The sequence below is a fragment of the Danio rerio genome, chromosome 6 (genome assembly GCF_052040795.2).
Source record: "Danio rerio strain M-AB ecotype USA chromosome 6, GRCz13ab, whole genome shotgun sequence".
NCBI classification, from domain to species: Eukaryota; Metazoa; Chordata; class Actinopteri; order Cypriniformes; family Danionidae; genus Danio; species Danio rerio.
In genome coordinates, this window is record NC_141026.1 from 4,473,396 (window position 1) to 4,491,554 (window position 18,159).

At 36.3% G+C, this 18,159-nt stretch overlaps 1 protein-coding gene and 1 long non-coding RNA gene across 5 annotated transcripts in view; both read left to right on the plus strand.

Annotated features, from left to right (window-relative positions):
- gad1b (glutamate decarboxylase 1b) overlaps nucleotides 1-18,159 on the plus strand; it is a 34,696-nt gene that overhangs the window by 2,104 nt on the left and 14,433 nt on the right. For 2 of the 4 annotated variants that reach the window (NM_194419.1, XM_087255136.1), the window contains 4 exon segments: nucleotides 992-1,054; nucleotides 4,690-4,833; nucleotides 8,284-8,526; nucleotides 9,340-9,430. In NM_194419.1, coding sequence (NP_919400.1) covers nucleotides 992-1,054; nucleotides 4,690-4,833; nucleotides 8,284-8,526; nucleotides 9,340-9,430 — 541 coding nt within the window. 4 annotated transcript variants of the gene reach the window in all.
- LOC147843311 (uncharacterized) lies at nucleotides 12,336-15,165 on the plus strand. The gene is made up of 2 exons (XR_015493116.1): nucleotides 12,336-13,012; nucleotides 14,237-15,165. It is a non-coding gene; the product is annotated as an uncharacterized LOC147843311 (long non-coding RNA).

Sequence of the window (18,159 nt, forward strand, 5' to 3'; positions counted from 1 at the left end):
TTCCTTTGTAAATATGCTAAAATGGCCAAGTCAAGATCTTAAAATGCATTAAAAATGAGTTTGATGTTATATAATATATATAACCTTTATGTGCTTTTGTGTAGATTGTGATAAATTAAAAATATCATGCTTAATGTAATGTATTGATCTAGTAAAAGCTATATATGGGGTTTTTTTTTCCATTTTATATGCTGTAAAAAATTGTGCTGCTGTGCTGTGTGTGTGTGTGTATTCTGCGTGTTTTGCTATTATCTCCCTGCCAAGCTCTATCTCACGCTTACTGACCTGAGGGGCTCGTGCTGTCTGTGCCTCATCCTGACAGCGCGCGCCTGGGGCAAATAAAGCCAGATCTGCCCTCAGACAAAACCCACCCAGAGCATGACATCAATTTATATCAAACTATTAATAATTATTATATACATCCCCTGCTTCGATTGGAATCGCTTTATCATTCAAAGTCATACGAATAGTATTTAAATGCAATGTCAAAATGTTTTGCTGAATTATGCAAATGCTTAACGTTGTGATTGTGCGTACATTTTTCTTGCATCGACATTGTAATGCTGCATCTGTCTGGTCACTAACGCCTGGAGGTCATTCATGTGTATATTCCGAATGGTCCATTTTCTGTAGACTCGCTGTATATGACGGCTGGCAAGTCAAACACAAGCGATTCACTCAATTAATCCCGAGACCTCATTTCATGCCCGCTTATTTTAAACCGCCTCTTTGCCGGATGTGTGCCACCATCTATTAGCTGCCTGCCTCTCTGATAGCCTCTATTGATTGCTTGAGGGAAAATCAAGCTCTTTGAAAAAATCTAGGAAAAAAGGCACAGAGCCTGTAAAGATGTGTTGCACACATTCATTGTGTTTTGCGTCAATGCATGTTGCACTTTGCGCTTTTACACAGGCGCTCACATCCTCACCCATAGCATAAAAGCAATTACAAATATGGGATGTTGAACAGCTCTCCAAACGTCTCGTTTTAGCCTCGGACGCGTGGTACGGGGTTGCACACGGATGCACGAGGAAACTGGGCATGAAGATCTGTGGTAAGTTATTGTACAGTGCCAACATCTTTTCTGTCTGGGGGTGCCAAAGTGGAGGGCACCTTTATGCTGTTGTTGACCCAGGTGTGAACACATGTATGCCCTGGATAGGGAGCAAGCGACTGTCACTGCGCGTTTGCATCACACGGCAAAGGTCAGCGAGCTGTTATTTACCCTGTAGGCTACTGTGAGAACAGGGTCCTAGTCTTTTGTCCCCCCTTGTTCACTCTCATTATTATTTTCTTGACAAAGGGACAAAAACCAAGCTGAAAGGAGATAGAAAAGGCAATTTTATGTTAATAAGACGTCTAAAAGACATCTGAACATAGACGATATGGCTAAAACAAGGCTAAATTTAGGTTTCCATTAAAAATCTAATAGAATAGCCCAGAATTAGACAGTTTATCAAATAAGTTAGACAGAGTCCTCATTTGTGGTCATGTGTGTTTGACTATTAGTCTATTTTTTGGCTAATCTTAGACATCTATTAGATTTTCACATGTTTTTGTTTTAAAAAGATGTCTGATAGATGTTTAATAGACGCCTAAACATAGTCGTCTTTGCTAAAACAAAGCTAGATTATGACTGTCAGTGAAAATCTGATAGAATAGGCCAGAACTAGACTAGTCACCAAATAAACAGAAATTAATGACTACTCGTATAAAGTGTGTCTAATTTGTCTATTTGACGACTGATCTAGTTTCGGGCTATTCTTCGATGTCTATCAAATTTTGACTAACAGCCCAAGTATAGCTTTGTTTTAGCCGAGCTGTCTACGTTTAGATGTCTATTAAACACAAAATTGTTTGCTGCAACCTTGATTTAGCCAAGCCGTCTTTGTTTAGACTTCTGTTGGACTTATTTTGAACACACAAAAATCTCTGCTGGGAAGGCATGATTTTTTTTTCAGCAGAAAAACAGCCTGTGAATCGTCAGTGTCTCGATGGAAATCTTCTCTCACGGTCAGTTAGATGGGTTTTCGTAACTGGATTTGTCTGGAAAGCGAAACTCCATATATCAGAAGAAAAAAAGGGGCTGCCGGTGTTGCTCTCTCTAGTCTATTAGTTTCCTGGTGGGTGGTTCTCCGTCTCTCTCCCTCGCCTTCGCTCTCAACTTGTCTTTTTTACGCCACGCTGCTTTTTATAGCCTGCTAAAAGATGTGAAGAGGATTGGGTGTTTTTAAGATGATGACGTTTGGGGGATGTGGCCATTGCCTCTGGTGAAACTTCGTTTCATTCTCATAGATTAGGCTATGAGCTGCTCAGGATTTAATTTCGCTTGCGCGCATAAAAAATAAACACGCAATCAGATTTGTGTCATGATTATTGCATTCGTGGTTAATATATGCTATACATATATGTGGAAAATAGCTAAATGGAAAATTGCATGACAGTTTTGTCATTAAGATTTTTGATGTATGAAATAATTTAAGCGACTCAGCTGGTGCATATGTATTTCATTGGAGCTCATTTAAAAACGTGCAAAAATTTATTAAATAAATATATATTTTTATTTTGTTAATATTTATTCTATTTAAAATGTTTTGTTATTTATGCATGCATTTATATATTTATAAGCTCATTTTAGTTTGTTTTTTTTATATAAAAAGAAAAATGCATGCACACATTTATTTTAACTAATCTTATCTTAAAGAAGCAAAGTTAACGCGTGCAAACCACTGCTCAAATAAAGACCCACATATTCTAGCTGTTTGATCAGAGTGCATGTTTTATTTTAAATGCATGCACAATCAGCATACTCAACCTGCTTGTGAAGCCCACAATAGCTTAGGTCTTTAGCATGAGAGAAAACAGAAAAATCCATTTTGATAGCTGCAATAAAATCGTGTCGCCTATTGATGTTCAGCGCACCGCCAAAGATTTACTGCATCGAATAGTCATTAGCTCTTATCAGAACCGAGCCTGAATGAGAGAGATGGGCTGCAGGGTGGGCAGAGGGGAGTATTAACGGGGGTCTGTTTTCTCTGATAATATTGTCTGATAGTCCTGCTCAAAATGAGAGCGAGATAACCGGCACGCAAAGCGAACCTCGAGACCGAACGAAGGAAATTTGCGGTTAAATATTGAAAAATATTCTTTATAATCTCACAAACAATGACCCAATATTCAATAGCTCTGCGCAGTTCTCAATTAAAATCATTCGGAATAATAACGAATCTGTGCAATGTGAATTAAAAATATGCATATTTCTGTGTGTTCAAAATTATCCACTTTTAATGAAAAGGTTCCAAGTAAATGAGTTTGTACTACCCAGCAAGCATTTTTGTATTCAAAAAATGTCTAATAGACGCCTAAAACAAGTTTACATCTTGGCTAAAACAAGGTTACATTTGACCTGTCAGTGAAAATCTAATGAAGTCTAAGAATAGGCTAAAACTATTAACAGAATTGAAGGACTACACATATAATAATCTCTCCGTTTGATGACTAGTCCTTTGGGCTATTTTAAGATGTCTATTACATTTTCACTGCCTTGTTTTAGCCAAGCTGTCTACGTTAGATGTCTATTAGACGTTTATTAAAATTCTTTGTTGGGTAATGATCAAGGGAAATCATTTGTAGATTCATGCGCACATGAAAAATACTACAATAATCTATATTATTTAGGCTAGTGTTTTTAAACCATACAGCACTTGAATAAATCTGTTTTGGTGATTCCTAAATTTGTTATGGTCACACTACATTGTATTATCTCTTTGCACCACAGTTGGCTCTAGTAAAATCTAAAGTATATTAGTATGTATTACAGTTTATCAGTTCACTATAGTTAACAATATGCTGCAGTATTCATTTTCAGAGTTGTAAATGTTATAATATATGCAGTACAATACAATTTAAGGTTCAAAACAATATTTTATTTAAATTACTAAAGTAAATTTTCTTGTTGTTGGTTCCAAAAAGAATTTTCCATTATGAATAAGGCGCCAATAACAACAACTATTCCTAATTTCCAACTAACACTTTACAAAAAGGTTGTATTTGTTCATGTTAAATCATGTTAACTCACTGTGCATTAACTAAAGTTATCAAGCATGAACTTAAATGTTAATAATGCACTACATGTTTAATTATGATTTATAAATGCTGTACAATATTGTTCGTAGTTCATGTTAGTATGAACATTATATTGTAAAGTGTGACTCTAATTTCTAATAAGTGGGTCTCTCTGTTCTACCCAAAGCCGTTTGTCTATGTTCATGTAAGCTTCTCCAATAAAACACCCTCCATAGCTTGTAGCTTCAGTCTATTGAATGTCCCTGTCGGCAGTTAATGACATGGAGCATCAGTGAAGCGGAATCTGTGAAGGATGATAGACCCTAACTCAACCGCGCTTCAACAGCGTTACATGGTCCAAAAACACCACCCCACATGTCCTCTGATGTAACAGATACAGTAGCACCTTTGAACCTCGACCAATCCATAAATAGCTCTGTCCCAGTAAAACTCCAACCGCTGGAATCAGCCTTGGGTATAAATATTAGGGCGCAAACCTTCTGTTTGTTGCTTGTGTTGAGCAACTGGTTGGATATATAGCCTAGTGTAACTTTGATTTCCCCTCGCAACCAGACTCAAGGCTGAGGATGTTTTGCAATTCTTCCCCGTGTTGTAATGATGCAGGTTTCCTGCAGAAGAACAACAGTTTGGATGAGAAGAGTCGTATGGTGGGCTCCTTCAAGGAGAGCGCCAAGAACCAGATGTCGTGCGACAACAATGAGCGCTTCACGCGCGATGAGACAGATTTCTCCAACCTGTTCGCGCGAGGTAAACTCACATTTTGCTCTTTCTTAATGTTTTTTTCAAGTGATGATGTATCCACAGTTATAGGAACATTTCGTTAAGATTCTCGTTTTTTTAAATGTATACTTTCTTTCTTCATGAAGGGAATAGTTTGCAATCATGATTAAAAAAGCTTTAATGCAATTGTTTTCTGAAATAAATATTCTAAAATGCAAATGTTAAAATATTCGACAAACTATAAAATGTGTTAGAAAGTTCAATGAGCAATGTATACTGAACATGTTTTTGTGTTAATATTTAAGTAGAACATTTAAAGGAACATTCTGTTAATAAAGTATGGATTATTATTTGTTGTGACTAAAAATCAAGGATATTTCCTTAAATATTGATTTCTTATGTTAAAACTATTGTGGTATTGTATTGTAAATTTACATTACACCTTTTTATTTTTGTTTCCTCATTAAGGGACCAGTTTGCAAACATGATAAAAAAAAAAAGTTTCATTTAATTGTTTTCTGAATTTTCTGAAACAAATGGTCTAAAATGTGAATGTTAAAAGTATTTCTAAAACATCTTAGAGTTTGTCGAATAAAGTTCCATTAGCAATGTTAACTGTACATGTTTTTGTGATAAATATTAAAGTAGAACATTTAAATGATTATTCTCTTTAAATATGGATACATATTTGTTGTAACTGAAAATTAGAGATAATCCTTTTAATGTTGATTTCTTGAGTTAAAACTACACTCAATTTTTTTGCTGCTTGTTTAAACTACTTAGTCATAATGATGTTTTTTGTGGAATAATTTAATAGTTTTATGTTCAATCAACTTTAATTTAAAAAAACAATTAAGTTAACTAAATCGATTTGAGTTGTGACAAGATGAGTAATTGTGTGGAACCCAGCATTTTTTACAGTGAATTGTGATATTGTAAATTTACATGACACCTTTTTACTTTATGCAAAAATATTTATCTCAAGATATTTATATTAAAATGAAAAAAAAAGTTTGGGGTCAGGTTTTTAATTTTTTAAAGAAAATTATTCTGTTCATCCAGCCGGCATTTATTAAATGTAAAAAAAAAAAGATCAAATAATTATTAAAATTTGCTTTCTTGCTGTATGAAGATTCAAATGAAATTATGGCTCCAGTATTTATTGTTTTTATTACTACTAATAATAATAATAATTAATATTAGAGTGATTTCTGAAGGATCATGTGACTCTGAAGACTGGAGTAATGAAGCTCCAAATTCATCTTTAAAATCACTGGAATAAATTATTAAATTAAATTATAAACTACTTCTGAACAGTTTTTTTATAGTGCTGTAGCATTTTACTATTTGTATTTGTAAAGAAATAAATGCAGCCTTGGTGAGCAGGAGAACCTCATTTTAAAACATTTAAAAATCATACTGACCCCAAACCTTCGACCAGTAGTGTATGTAATCAATGTTTTTACAGCTTAACAATTTAAGTCAATATTTGTTGTTTGAATTTTAAAGTATGTGGTTTGATTTGTGTCGTTACTGACAGCAGCATGAGTAAAACTTGATGATTAAACAGTTTTTGCTTCCATGCCAATTTAAATGTTTTCACCTGATTAATGCACTGATTGATTAAATGTAGTTTAAGTGTGATCCGGGACCACAAAACCACAAAAAAATTGTAGGAAAAGTCAATAACACATTATATGAATAAAAGTATTGATTTTTCTTTTAGGCCAAAAATCATTAGAATATTAAGTAAAGATCATGTTCCATGAAGACATTTTGCAAATATCCTACCATACATATATTAAAACTAAATTTTAGTTTAGGAAAAATGCATTGTCAAAGATTTTAATTTGGATATATAAACTTGAATTATTAGCCCCCTGTTTATTTATTTCCCCAATTTCTGTTTAACAGAGAGAAAATTTTCTAAACAATAGTTTTATTAACTCATTTTCTTATAACTAAATAATAGTAAATAATATTTTACTTGATGTTTTTCAAGACACTTCTATACAGCTTAAAGTGACATTTAAAGGCTTAATTAGGTTAACTAGGCAGGTTAAGGTAATTAGGCAAGTTATTGTAAAACGATGGTTTGTTCTATATTCTATTGGAAAAGAATACAGCTTAAAAGAGCTAATAATTTTGACCTTAAAATGGCTTTAAAAAAATTAAAAACTGCTTTTAGTCTTGCCTAAATAAAACAAATAAGACTTTCTCCAGAATAAAAAATATTATCAGACATACTGTAAAAATTTCCTTGCTCTGTTAAACATCATTTAGGAAATATTTAAAAGAGAAAAATAAATTAAAGGGGGGCTAATAATTCTGACTTCAACTGTGTGTGTATATATATATATATATATATATATATATATATTGTTATATAAAACATAAATTCAGATTCCAGAATTTTAAATTTTTGTATTTCGACAAAATATCCTATAATAACAAACTACACATCAATGGAAATCTTATTCACAGGGTGTCCACGGTGTCTTAAAAATCTTAAATTTTCAAAACAACATTTTAGGCCTTAAAAAGTCTTAAATTTACTGAAATATTGTGTTGTACGTCTTAAATAATTTTAAACAGGTCTTAATTTTCCTCTGTCCAAGTAAAGCTACCAAATCGTGCAAAGATCCATCCAATCACCAACAATCAATCAATCTATATATATATATATTTATATATATATATATATATATATATATATATATATATATATATATACATATATATATATATACACATATATACATATATATATTTAAGTTTTTATTGCAAAGAGATACAGCAAATTCTCCCAATTAAAACCCATAAACTAAAAACAATTCCACAATTACTCATGATAATAACTGAGCAAATATAGTAACATATCCATTTACATGATTTTCCATCTATATAAAGAACTATTTACAGAAGTAGGGGGAAGTGGAGATAATGTTTAGTAATTTACATGAAACCTAAGGTTATGTAACAGAAACACATTAGGTTGAATCCATTTGGACCAAAAGCCAACAAATACTGTAAATATTTTTGATTAATCATGTCATTTTCTCTGTAAACTTGTCATTAAAAAAGCGTTAGATTTATGTTAATTGTGTATACAACTAGAATTTCTTGTTTTGACATTAAAATATGTGGCTAAAATACCTACAAACAAAATATTCCATTGGCCAAACTGGACCATTATCAAAATTCAGTGTTTAGCCATGTATAAGTCTTAAATTTTATCTATAAGGATCTTAAAAGAGTATTACAAAGACTTCAAGAAGACTTGAATTCACCTTGAAGACACCTGATTCAGTTTTCAGATATTTCAGATCAACTCTCATGACTGTTTCGTGATCACAATTTTTTTTTTCAGATGTTAAATTTTACCTCCACGGGAGCCTACTTCTGATATATCTATAAATGTGTGCACAATTATGATCCAATTTGATGTAAAAGACCTCTTATCTGGTTTCATTCCAGATCTACTGCCCGCTAAAAACGGCGAGGAGCCCACAATCCAGTTTCTTCTCGAAGTGGTGGAGATCCTCACCAATTATGTGCGCAAGACCTTCGACAGATCCACCAAAGTGCTGGACTTCCATCATCCTCACCAGCTGCTGGAGGGAATGGAGGGCTTCAACCTGGAGCTTTCTGACCAGCCCGAGTCCCTGGAGCAGATCCTGGTGGACTGCAGAGACACGCTGAAATACGGGGTCAGAACAGGTACAGTGTTTTCAACGGAGAAAACACATCACACTGTGTCTATCTGTCAGTAACTGAGCTATGACTATAGGATGAATGTCATTCTTTTGGAAACAGGAGATGAGCCCCTGGTCTAATGCGCCACCTCGCTTGAGAAATCCGTTCTCAGAAGACTTACTTTTACTTATTATTTGGGTAGCACACATATTCTGAATGCCTTTGGCAGAATTTACATGAGCCATTTTACTCTAGATTAATCTTGATTAATTCCAAGATTACAGTGAGATTAATCTAGATTTAAAAAATTAATCTCTGCCCACCTATAATATATATATATATATATATATATATATATATATATATATATATATATATATATATATATATATATATATATATATATAATAAATAAATATATAAAAATAATATGAAAAAGTATATAAAAATTATAAATATATATATATATATATATAATTTTAATATATTTTTTATTTATTTATTTTTTTTAGTGATCATAAAAGACTTGATTCATAAAAACCATGGCAGTTTAATGGTGACAACTCTTTATCATCTGCACTTTAAAAAATGTGTGGGATCTACACAATCGATTTGTGTTGGGAGAAAATGAAGGAATTAAGTTAACCTTAGTTTTTACAAATTTAAGTGAAAATGAAACAATTAAGATGTCCCCCCAAAAAACTCAAGAATTGTGTTGTTTCAACTTACTTTATAGAAGTAGTTTGAATAAACAGCAAACATTTATTTTTGGATTGATTAATTTAAAGCTTTTGTTAGTCGATTTGCACTCATAGATGGTGTAATTCCTCTTCTCAGGTCATCCTAGATTCTTCAACCAGCTTTCCTCCGGTCTGGACATCATTGGTCTGGCTGGAGAATGGCTGACCTCCACTGCCAACACCAACATGTGAGTTTTTCCCTCTCCGAGGTCATCTTGTCAACAACATGTTTGTCTTTGTTACGTATACGCAAGTGTTTCCGCTGCTCAGAGGTTATGTAAAGGGTTTGTGGGCCGGAGGTGCTGTTTTTTGTCAGGCCTGTATCGAGTGATGTCTCTGAATGCTGTAACCGGCCCGCTGGCCTCGGGGTGTGTGAGATTGCATATTGATCAGCCTGTAGAGTTACACGTTCGCCCGTTGCACTGCGCGATATCAAGAGCAAATTGAACCCGAGCTGTTCTATCGGACATTTCTGTCTGATGAGTTGCTCATGCGGAGTGTAAAGGCGGTTTGCAAAGAAATGTTAGTATAGATTGCGCTGACACGTTGAGGGGTTTTTTGTTTCTTTTTAAATGGCTTAAAACTGTTTTTTATGGTGCGTAGAGTTTCAGGATGTTTCAAGTCACCAATCAGTTTCGAGGAGAATCACAACATTAGAAACACTGATTTAAAGCAAAGAAGTGAATGAAAGTAAGACTGTCAAGTAATGTTTAATTGAGGGAATGAACTGCAGGGATAGTGCCTATTTAAAATATACATAATTTCGGAGATTTAACGCAGTGGTCACCAAACTTGTTCCGTGTAGGGTTGGTGCCCTGCAGATTTTAGCTCCAACCCTAATCAAACACACCTGAACAAGCTAATCAAGGTCTTACTAGGGCTGTTTCTCAATATACGTTCTTCAGCGGTCTTGCGTCCTCGTGTTCTCGTGAAACGTCATCATCAGCTGCCTAAGTTCAGTTCCAATCCTCAAGACCGCAAGTACGGAGGACGCGTGAAACTTCCCGGATGTGTTCTTGATATCGAGGACGCACCGATGCAGACTTGAGCACCGAACTCGCTCTGGAAGTCCCAGAAGGCATTGCGACTGGAGGTGGGAAGCGCTGCATTTTATCTAGATTTATTATTAAAGTTCATAGATATGAATTATTTACCTCAGGAGTTTCCCTAAATGAAACGGTGAAAGTAAACATTACCATGGACATCTTAATAAAGGAATAAACACATTAAGGGTGTTTGTTTGCTGAAATTCGTATTAAAATCTGTTTTATTTATATTGTGCAACATAGATTTATAATGTTTTAGGCAAAGTATATATTTTAAAAAAGGGGAAAAACAATAAATTGTTGTATGAAGGCTGTAATGTTTAAATAATTTACCATTTAAAACACGTGAAGGTCATGTGACCATCAGGAAGAACGCAGCATCTTAATTCTCAAAGGACGCGTTCTCTGCCCTTGCGGTCTCCTGAGTTCGTTCTTCCGAGGACACCTGGCAAGACCGCTCTCCACAAGAACACAAGTCCGTTCTCTGCGTTCTTGGAATTGAGAAACAGCCCAAGTATACTTGAAACATCCAAGTAGGTGTGTTGAGGCAAGTTGGAGCTAAACCCTGCAGGGACACCGGCCCTCCAGGACCAGCATTGGTGACCCCTGATTTAACGCATTGGAGGCCATACTGAGCAGAGCAAAAACAGTTGACGTTCTGCCACAAGGTGGCGACAGAGACCACATATTAAGTCCTTAGAGGGGAAAAAAACAGCATTTTTTCAGCATATGTTTCAAACTACAGCTGAACAAATCATTATAAATCAGGTAAGTGGCAATATAAGTCGATCTCTCTCTTTTGTATTTTGTAGTGCTGTATTTATACCTTAGTAATCTGGTAGTGTTTGCTTTGCTCTGGCTTTTTCGGGGTTAATTATTGTGATCTCCCGACTGCAACAGAGAAATACTGGGAAATCTCTGTAGACTGATGGCATTTCATTTCTTAATGTGAGCAAGCATTACCTGTTTTGTCATCACTTTAGACATTACGCTAGAAAATCATTCAAACACTAGCTCTAAAGTGATGTTGGTGATTTAGTAACGGCTTCTGCTGTTCTGACGGTCAGTTGCAGATGTAAATGAATGGTGGAAGAAAGTAGTTCCTTATACAAATAGGCTTTTAAGACTCTCCGTGTTTGATTTCTTTTTTATATACACGTCAACGCACGCCACTGCTACTCATGTGATATTGCTCGTATTTGTATGTTATTATATATTATTATTATATATTTCCCTGTTTTTTATATTATTATAATAAAATATTTTATAAAATTATATTAAAAACTATATAATTATATATTAATTATTTTTATTTATTCATTTTTTTCTTTTCAACCATCTCCTAAATGATGTTTAACAGAGCAAGAATATTTTTATACAGTATTTTCGATGGTATTTTTCTTCTGGAAATTAAATAGGAAATTTTCTTTTTTTAATTTTAGTTTCACTGGAGTAAAAGAAAAAAAATATTTTTAAAAACATGAAAACTACTGAAGTCTATATTTTTAGCTAATAAACCACTGTTGTCCAATGACTTGCCAAATTAATTAATTAATTAAAAGAGTCAAGCCTTTAAATAGTACTTTAAGCTGAATTCTACTATATAGCTTAATAAATAGTAAAATATTATTTACTGTCCTCATAGAAAAATTTAGACTAATTCAAAACTAAAACACTTTGGCCTACAAAAACACCTAGAAGAGACCTCACAATATTTTCTTGGTGTAATTTCGAAATGCACAGACACAGTCTGTCAAATCCATCTTCCCTAAGTAACATAAATCACCAAATTATTACCATTGATAGACACACAGAGTGGATAGATTCAAAGGAGATGCAGCCCTCCCCCAGGTGAAAAGGACCCCATTTAATCCCATCCACACAACAGAGGCTGATGGGCTTTTTCCTGAATCTTATGACTGAGCCCCGTGCAGACTGAAGACTCTTACAGCACAGAATGGACTTGTACCAAATCTATTTAACAGCCCATTGATTGCGTCTGACTGTGGGCTGGTAGGAAGTGTGTGCCAGCTGGGACCAGCCAGTCGGGGAGTGAGAGAGAGAGAGAGAGAGAGAGAGAGAGAGGAGCGTCCCGCGGGCTGAGCAGTCTGGCCATCGCTTTTTTCACTCCCAGAGGCCATTCTGATCTCAGAGGACCCAGCACTTCATTACAGCTGTCTTTCTTAATATAAATAGAGAGCTTCTTATAATAGAAGTCACTTATGAAGAGAAAAGCCTTGTTAAATAGCCATAACTATGAACAATGGGTTTTGGCAAAAAGGGAATTGCATTTGATTAATATCCTCTTAGGCTAATTCAGAGCACATACAAAGAGAAAAGGAGAGAAACATGGTAGAGACTACAAGAAGATCATATTTGCACACATATATCAAATATATACTGTATATTTTCCCTAATTTCTGTTTGGAAAGGGAGAGAAGTTTTTTTTTTTTCTACACATTTCTAAACATAATAGCTTTAAGAACTCATCTCTAATAACTGATTTCTTTTATCGTAGCCTTGATGACAGTAAATAATATTTGACTAGATATTTCTCAGGATACTAGTAATTAGCTTAAAGAGACATTTAAAGGCTTCACTAGGTTAATTAGATTTGTTTTTTTAATTAGGCTAGTCAATAGCGATTCTTTTTCTGTAGCCATATAACTAAAGGAGTCTAATAATACTGACTATTGAAATTTTTATTTTTTTTTAAATGAATATGTACATATACACTCACCGGCCACTTTATTAGGTACACCTGTCCAACTGCTCGTTAATGCAAATCTCCAATCAGCCAATCACATGGCAGCATTTCGATGCATTTAGGCATGTAGACATGGTTAAGACGATCTGCTGCAGTTCAAACCGAGCATTACAAAGGGGAAGAAAGGGGATTTAAGTGACTTTGATCGTGGCATTGTTGTTGGTGCCAGACAGGCTGGTCTGAGTGTTTCAGAAACTGCTGATCTACTGAGATTTTCACACACAACCATCTCAAGGGTTTACAGAGAATGGTCTGAAAAAGAGAAAAAATCCAGTGAGCGGCAGTTGTGTGGGTGCAAATGCCTTGCTGTTCCCAGAGGTCAGAGGAGAATGGCCAGACTGTTTCCAGCTGATAGAAAGGCAACAGTAACTTAAATAAGCACTCGTTACAACCGAGGTCTGCAGAAGAGCATCTCTGAACACTCAACACGTCCAACCTTGAGGCAGATGGGCTACAGCAGCAGAAGATTACGCCGGGTACCACTCCTGTCAGCTAAGAACAGGAAACTGAGGCTACATTTCACACAGGCTCACCAAAACTGGACAACAGAAGATTGGAGCAACGTTGCCTGCTCTGATGAGTCTCGATTTCTGCTCCCACATTCAGATGGTCGGGTCAGAATTTGGCGTCAACAATATGAAAGCATGGACACATTCTACCTTCTATCAATGTTTCAGGCTGGTGGTGGTGGTGTAATGGTGTGTTGGATATTTTCTTAGCTCACTTTGGGCTCATTAGTACCAATTGAGCATCCTGTCAACGCCACAGTCTAACTGAGTACTGTTGCTGACCATGTCTATCTCTTTATGACCACAGTGTGCCCATCTTCTGATGCCACTTCCAGCAGGATAACACCATGTCATAAAGCACGAATCATCTCAGACTGGTTTCTTGAACATGACAATGAGTTCACTGTACTCAAATGGCCTCCACAGTCAACAGAACTCAATCCAATAGAGCACCTTTGGGATGTGGTGGAACGGGAGATTCACATCATGAATATGCAGCTGACAAATCTGCAGCAACTGCGTGATGCTATCATGTTAATAAGGAGCAAAATTTCTGAGGAATATTGCCGGTATCTTGTTGAATTTATGCCATGGAGGATTAAAGCAGTTCTGAAAGCAAAAGGGGGTCCAACCCGTGACTAGGAAGGTGTACCTAATAAAGTGGCCGGTGAGTGTATATAGATATATAAACACCAATGCTGCTCGCTAGGTTTGTGCCAGAGCATGTAATAGTCTTCTTTTTTTACATTGTGACATTTGCCGTGTGTGATTTTTCACCAATAACATCTGCAAGTGCTGCTGACATTTAAAAAGCCAAGAGGTGATCGATGGCTTTGGCTGCTTTTCTGTATTAAACTTTGAATTTTGGCCTTTCTTCATATCTCATTTCTGTAAAGAAGGAGTATGAGGGTTTAAAAGGACTATATCTGGACCCGACGGCTCTCGTACGTGATGGCAGAAGTTTGTTGGTTCACTAAATGAGCGTGTGGGAGTCTCCCTGGGAGGACATGTTGATTAGTACTTCGCTCTCGAGCTTAAGCGTTTGCAGAATAATCTGAGGATAAACGTTTCTCCTTCGCTCCCACATCGCGCCGGCTTCTGGCTTCAGGGATAAAGCTGTTCTGTCGGCCTCCCACTGCTCGCTGCCCCGTTTTGAAGGATTTCACCTGCAATGTTTTCAAACATTTCATTTCTGCACTGCTGAGAGCGGCGATTCTGCTGGTGCCACCTTCTCACACACTCACGCACGCACACACACACATGTTTTGAGGTTTATGAGGACTCTACATTGGCTTAAGGTTTTTTATGCTCTAAAATCTGCTCATTACACCCTCTTACCCAAACTCATAGCCTATATGTATGTCAGTTTATATATTTGTCAATTTCGAATTACAAGGACAGATGGCATGTCCTCATAAACCAGCATTACATCACACAAGTCCTCTTAAACCACCAAAAACCTACCACTACATAAGGAATACATGGTACACACATACAACCAAACACACACACACACAAACACACAAAAACTTAAACAGACACAAACACACACACAAACACACAAAAACTTCGACACACACACACACACACACACACACAAACACACAAAAACTTAAACAGACACAAACACACACACAAACACACAAAAACTTCGACACACACACACACACACACACAAACACACAAAAACTTAAACAGACACAAACACACACACAAACACACAAAAACTTCGACACACACACACACACACACACACACAAAAAAAACAAACACAGACACGAACACACAAACACACATACATACACAAACAAAACACAAACACAAAGTACACATGCACAGACACACACTCAAACAAATACACACACAAGCACACACACACACACCCACAAACAACCACAACGCCAAATACACTCCCACAAACCAACACTAACATACTCTCACATAAACAAACACAGACACAAACACACACATACACATAGACATGCAAGAACACACACACACACACACACACAAACAAAAATACACATGCACAAGTGCACACACACACACAAAAATATACACACACAAACACATACACACAAACATACACAAACACACGCAAACACATACATACACAAAAACACACAAAAGCATGAGAACACAGACACACACACACACACAAGAAAAAAAAAACACAAAACAATACACACACAAACAACCACACATACAAAAACAAACGCACACATTTAAACAAACACATAAACACACACACAAAGAAAAAAGAAACACACACACACCCTCAAAAAACACAAGTACAAACACACACCCACAAACAAAAATACACATGCACAAACACATACACACACACACACACAAACACAAAAAACAAACACAGACACGAACACACAAACACACATACATACACATGCCCTAACACAAACAAAAAGTACACATGCACAGACACACACTCAAACAAATACACACACAAACACACACACACACACCCACAAACAACCACAACGCCAAATACACTCCCACAAACCAACACTAACATACTCTCACATAAACAAACACAGACACAAACACACACATACACATAGACATGCAAGAACACACACACACACACACACCCACAAACAAAAATACACATGCACAAGTGCACACACACACACAAAAATATACACACACAAACACATACACACAAACATACACAAACACACGCAAACAAATACATACACAAAAACACACAAAAGCATAAGAACACAGACACACACACACACACAAGCAAAAAAAACACAAAACAATACACACACAAACAACCAAACATACAAAAACAAACGCACACATTTAAACAAACACATAAACACACACACAAAGAAAACAGAAACACACACTCACCCACAAAAAACAGAAGTACAAACACACACCCACAAACAAAAATACACATGCACAAACACATACACACACACACACAAGCGCACACACAAACACACAAAAAATATATACACACACACACAAACAAACATGCACGAACAAACAACAAACATACACAAAAACACACACACAAAAACAATAGAACACAGACACACACAAACACAAAACACACACACAAAGAAAACAGAAAAACAAACACACACGCACACTTAAACACACACTAAAACACACACAGACACACACTCTAGAGAAGTGCTTTGTGAGGAGAGAAAGGGGAGTGTCCTAATCAGTGAATGAACGGCCTGCAAATGCTGCTTATTTTGTCATCATTCACCATGACTAATTATGACCCATTATTCCTCATCAGCAATGACACACAATGTCCGGCAACTAATGGACACACACACACACACACACACAGAGAGAGAAAAGGGAATTACCAGACACCCTCAAAATAGCTTTACCCAAAAAGCAAACAAAGATATTTACATTAAATATGAGTGAAACTATTTTTATAATCATTGATTGATATAGCAAGCTCCCTAAAAAGTGTGCTTAAGGTGTATGTAGAAACCATTTTCACTTAGAAATTGCCTGTAAAGTTCACAAATAAATACAAGTAATTAGCTTGAATTAGGGTGACACGGTGGCTCAGTGGTTAGCACTGTTACCTCACAGCAAGAAGGTCACTGGTTCGAGTCCTGGCTGGGTCATTTGGCATTTCGGTGTGGAGTTTGCATGTTCTCCCAGTGTTGGTGTGGGTGGGTTTTCCTCCAAGTGCTCTGGCTTTCCCCGCAGTCCAAACACATGCAGTATATGTGAATTGAATAGCTAAATTGGCTGTAGTGTATGTGTGTGAATGAGTGTAGGTGTTTCCCAGTACTGGGTTGCAGCTGGAAGGGCATCCGCTGTGTAAAACATATGCTGGATGAGTTGGCGGTTCATTCCGCTGTGGCGACCCCTGATGAATAAAGCAGAAGGAAAATTAATGACTCGATATTCAGCCAATTTCCTATTGGAATATCCTACAATTTTTCAAGTAAAACATGTGTAATGTGACGTAACGTTTATTTTATATGACATCACGTCAGCCGGAAGCATGTTTTATCCGCGCGTAATTGATGATTCTCCGTGAGTTTGCTGTCTTAAATCTCTGTTCGTTTTTTTGTGACGGAGCTGAACAATGAGTGTGCCCGCGGCTGTTCCGTGTCCTAGTTGTGCTCCATCACTCGCTCATCCACTTTTCCTCCATCCTCCCCGTGAATGAGATGGATTTGTGCTGAGGCGCGCTCCTCTTATCTCGCGCGCGCAGCCGGCCGCTCATTTGCGCGCGTCTGTCGGCCGTCAGCCCGAGCGCGCGTCCATTTAGACGGACAGATAGCCATCAGAGCACTGGCTCCCTTCATTAAAACAGCCTGAAATGAGCGCTTATCTGCTCCATCACAGCCGTCTTTTAATTAGCGATATTCAAAGGAGACGAGAGGGACAGAATGTATCTCTGGCGGAACACTATGTGATTTCTGAAGCCTTTCTAATTCTCTGAAGTGCCTGAATTTGACAACCAAAATGTTTCGGCTATAAATGCGTCATAAATTTGACAGTTTTACTAAATATAATAGTGATTTTAAAATAAATATTCATCATATTTATAAATTGTATATACATATTTACTCTTTAATATT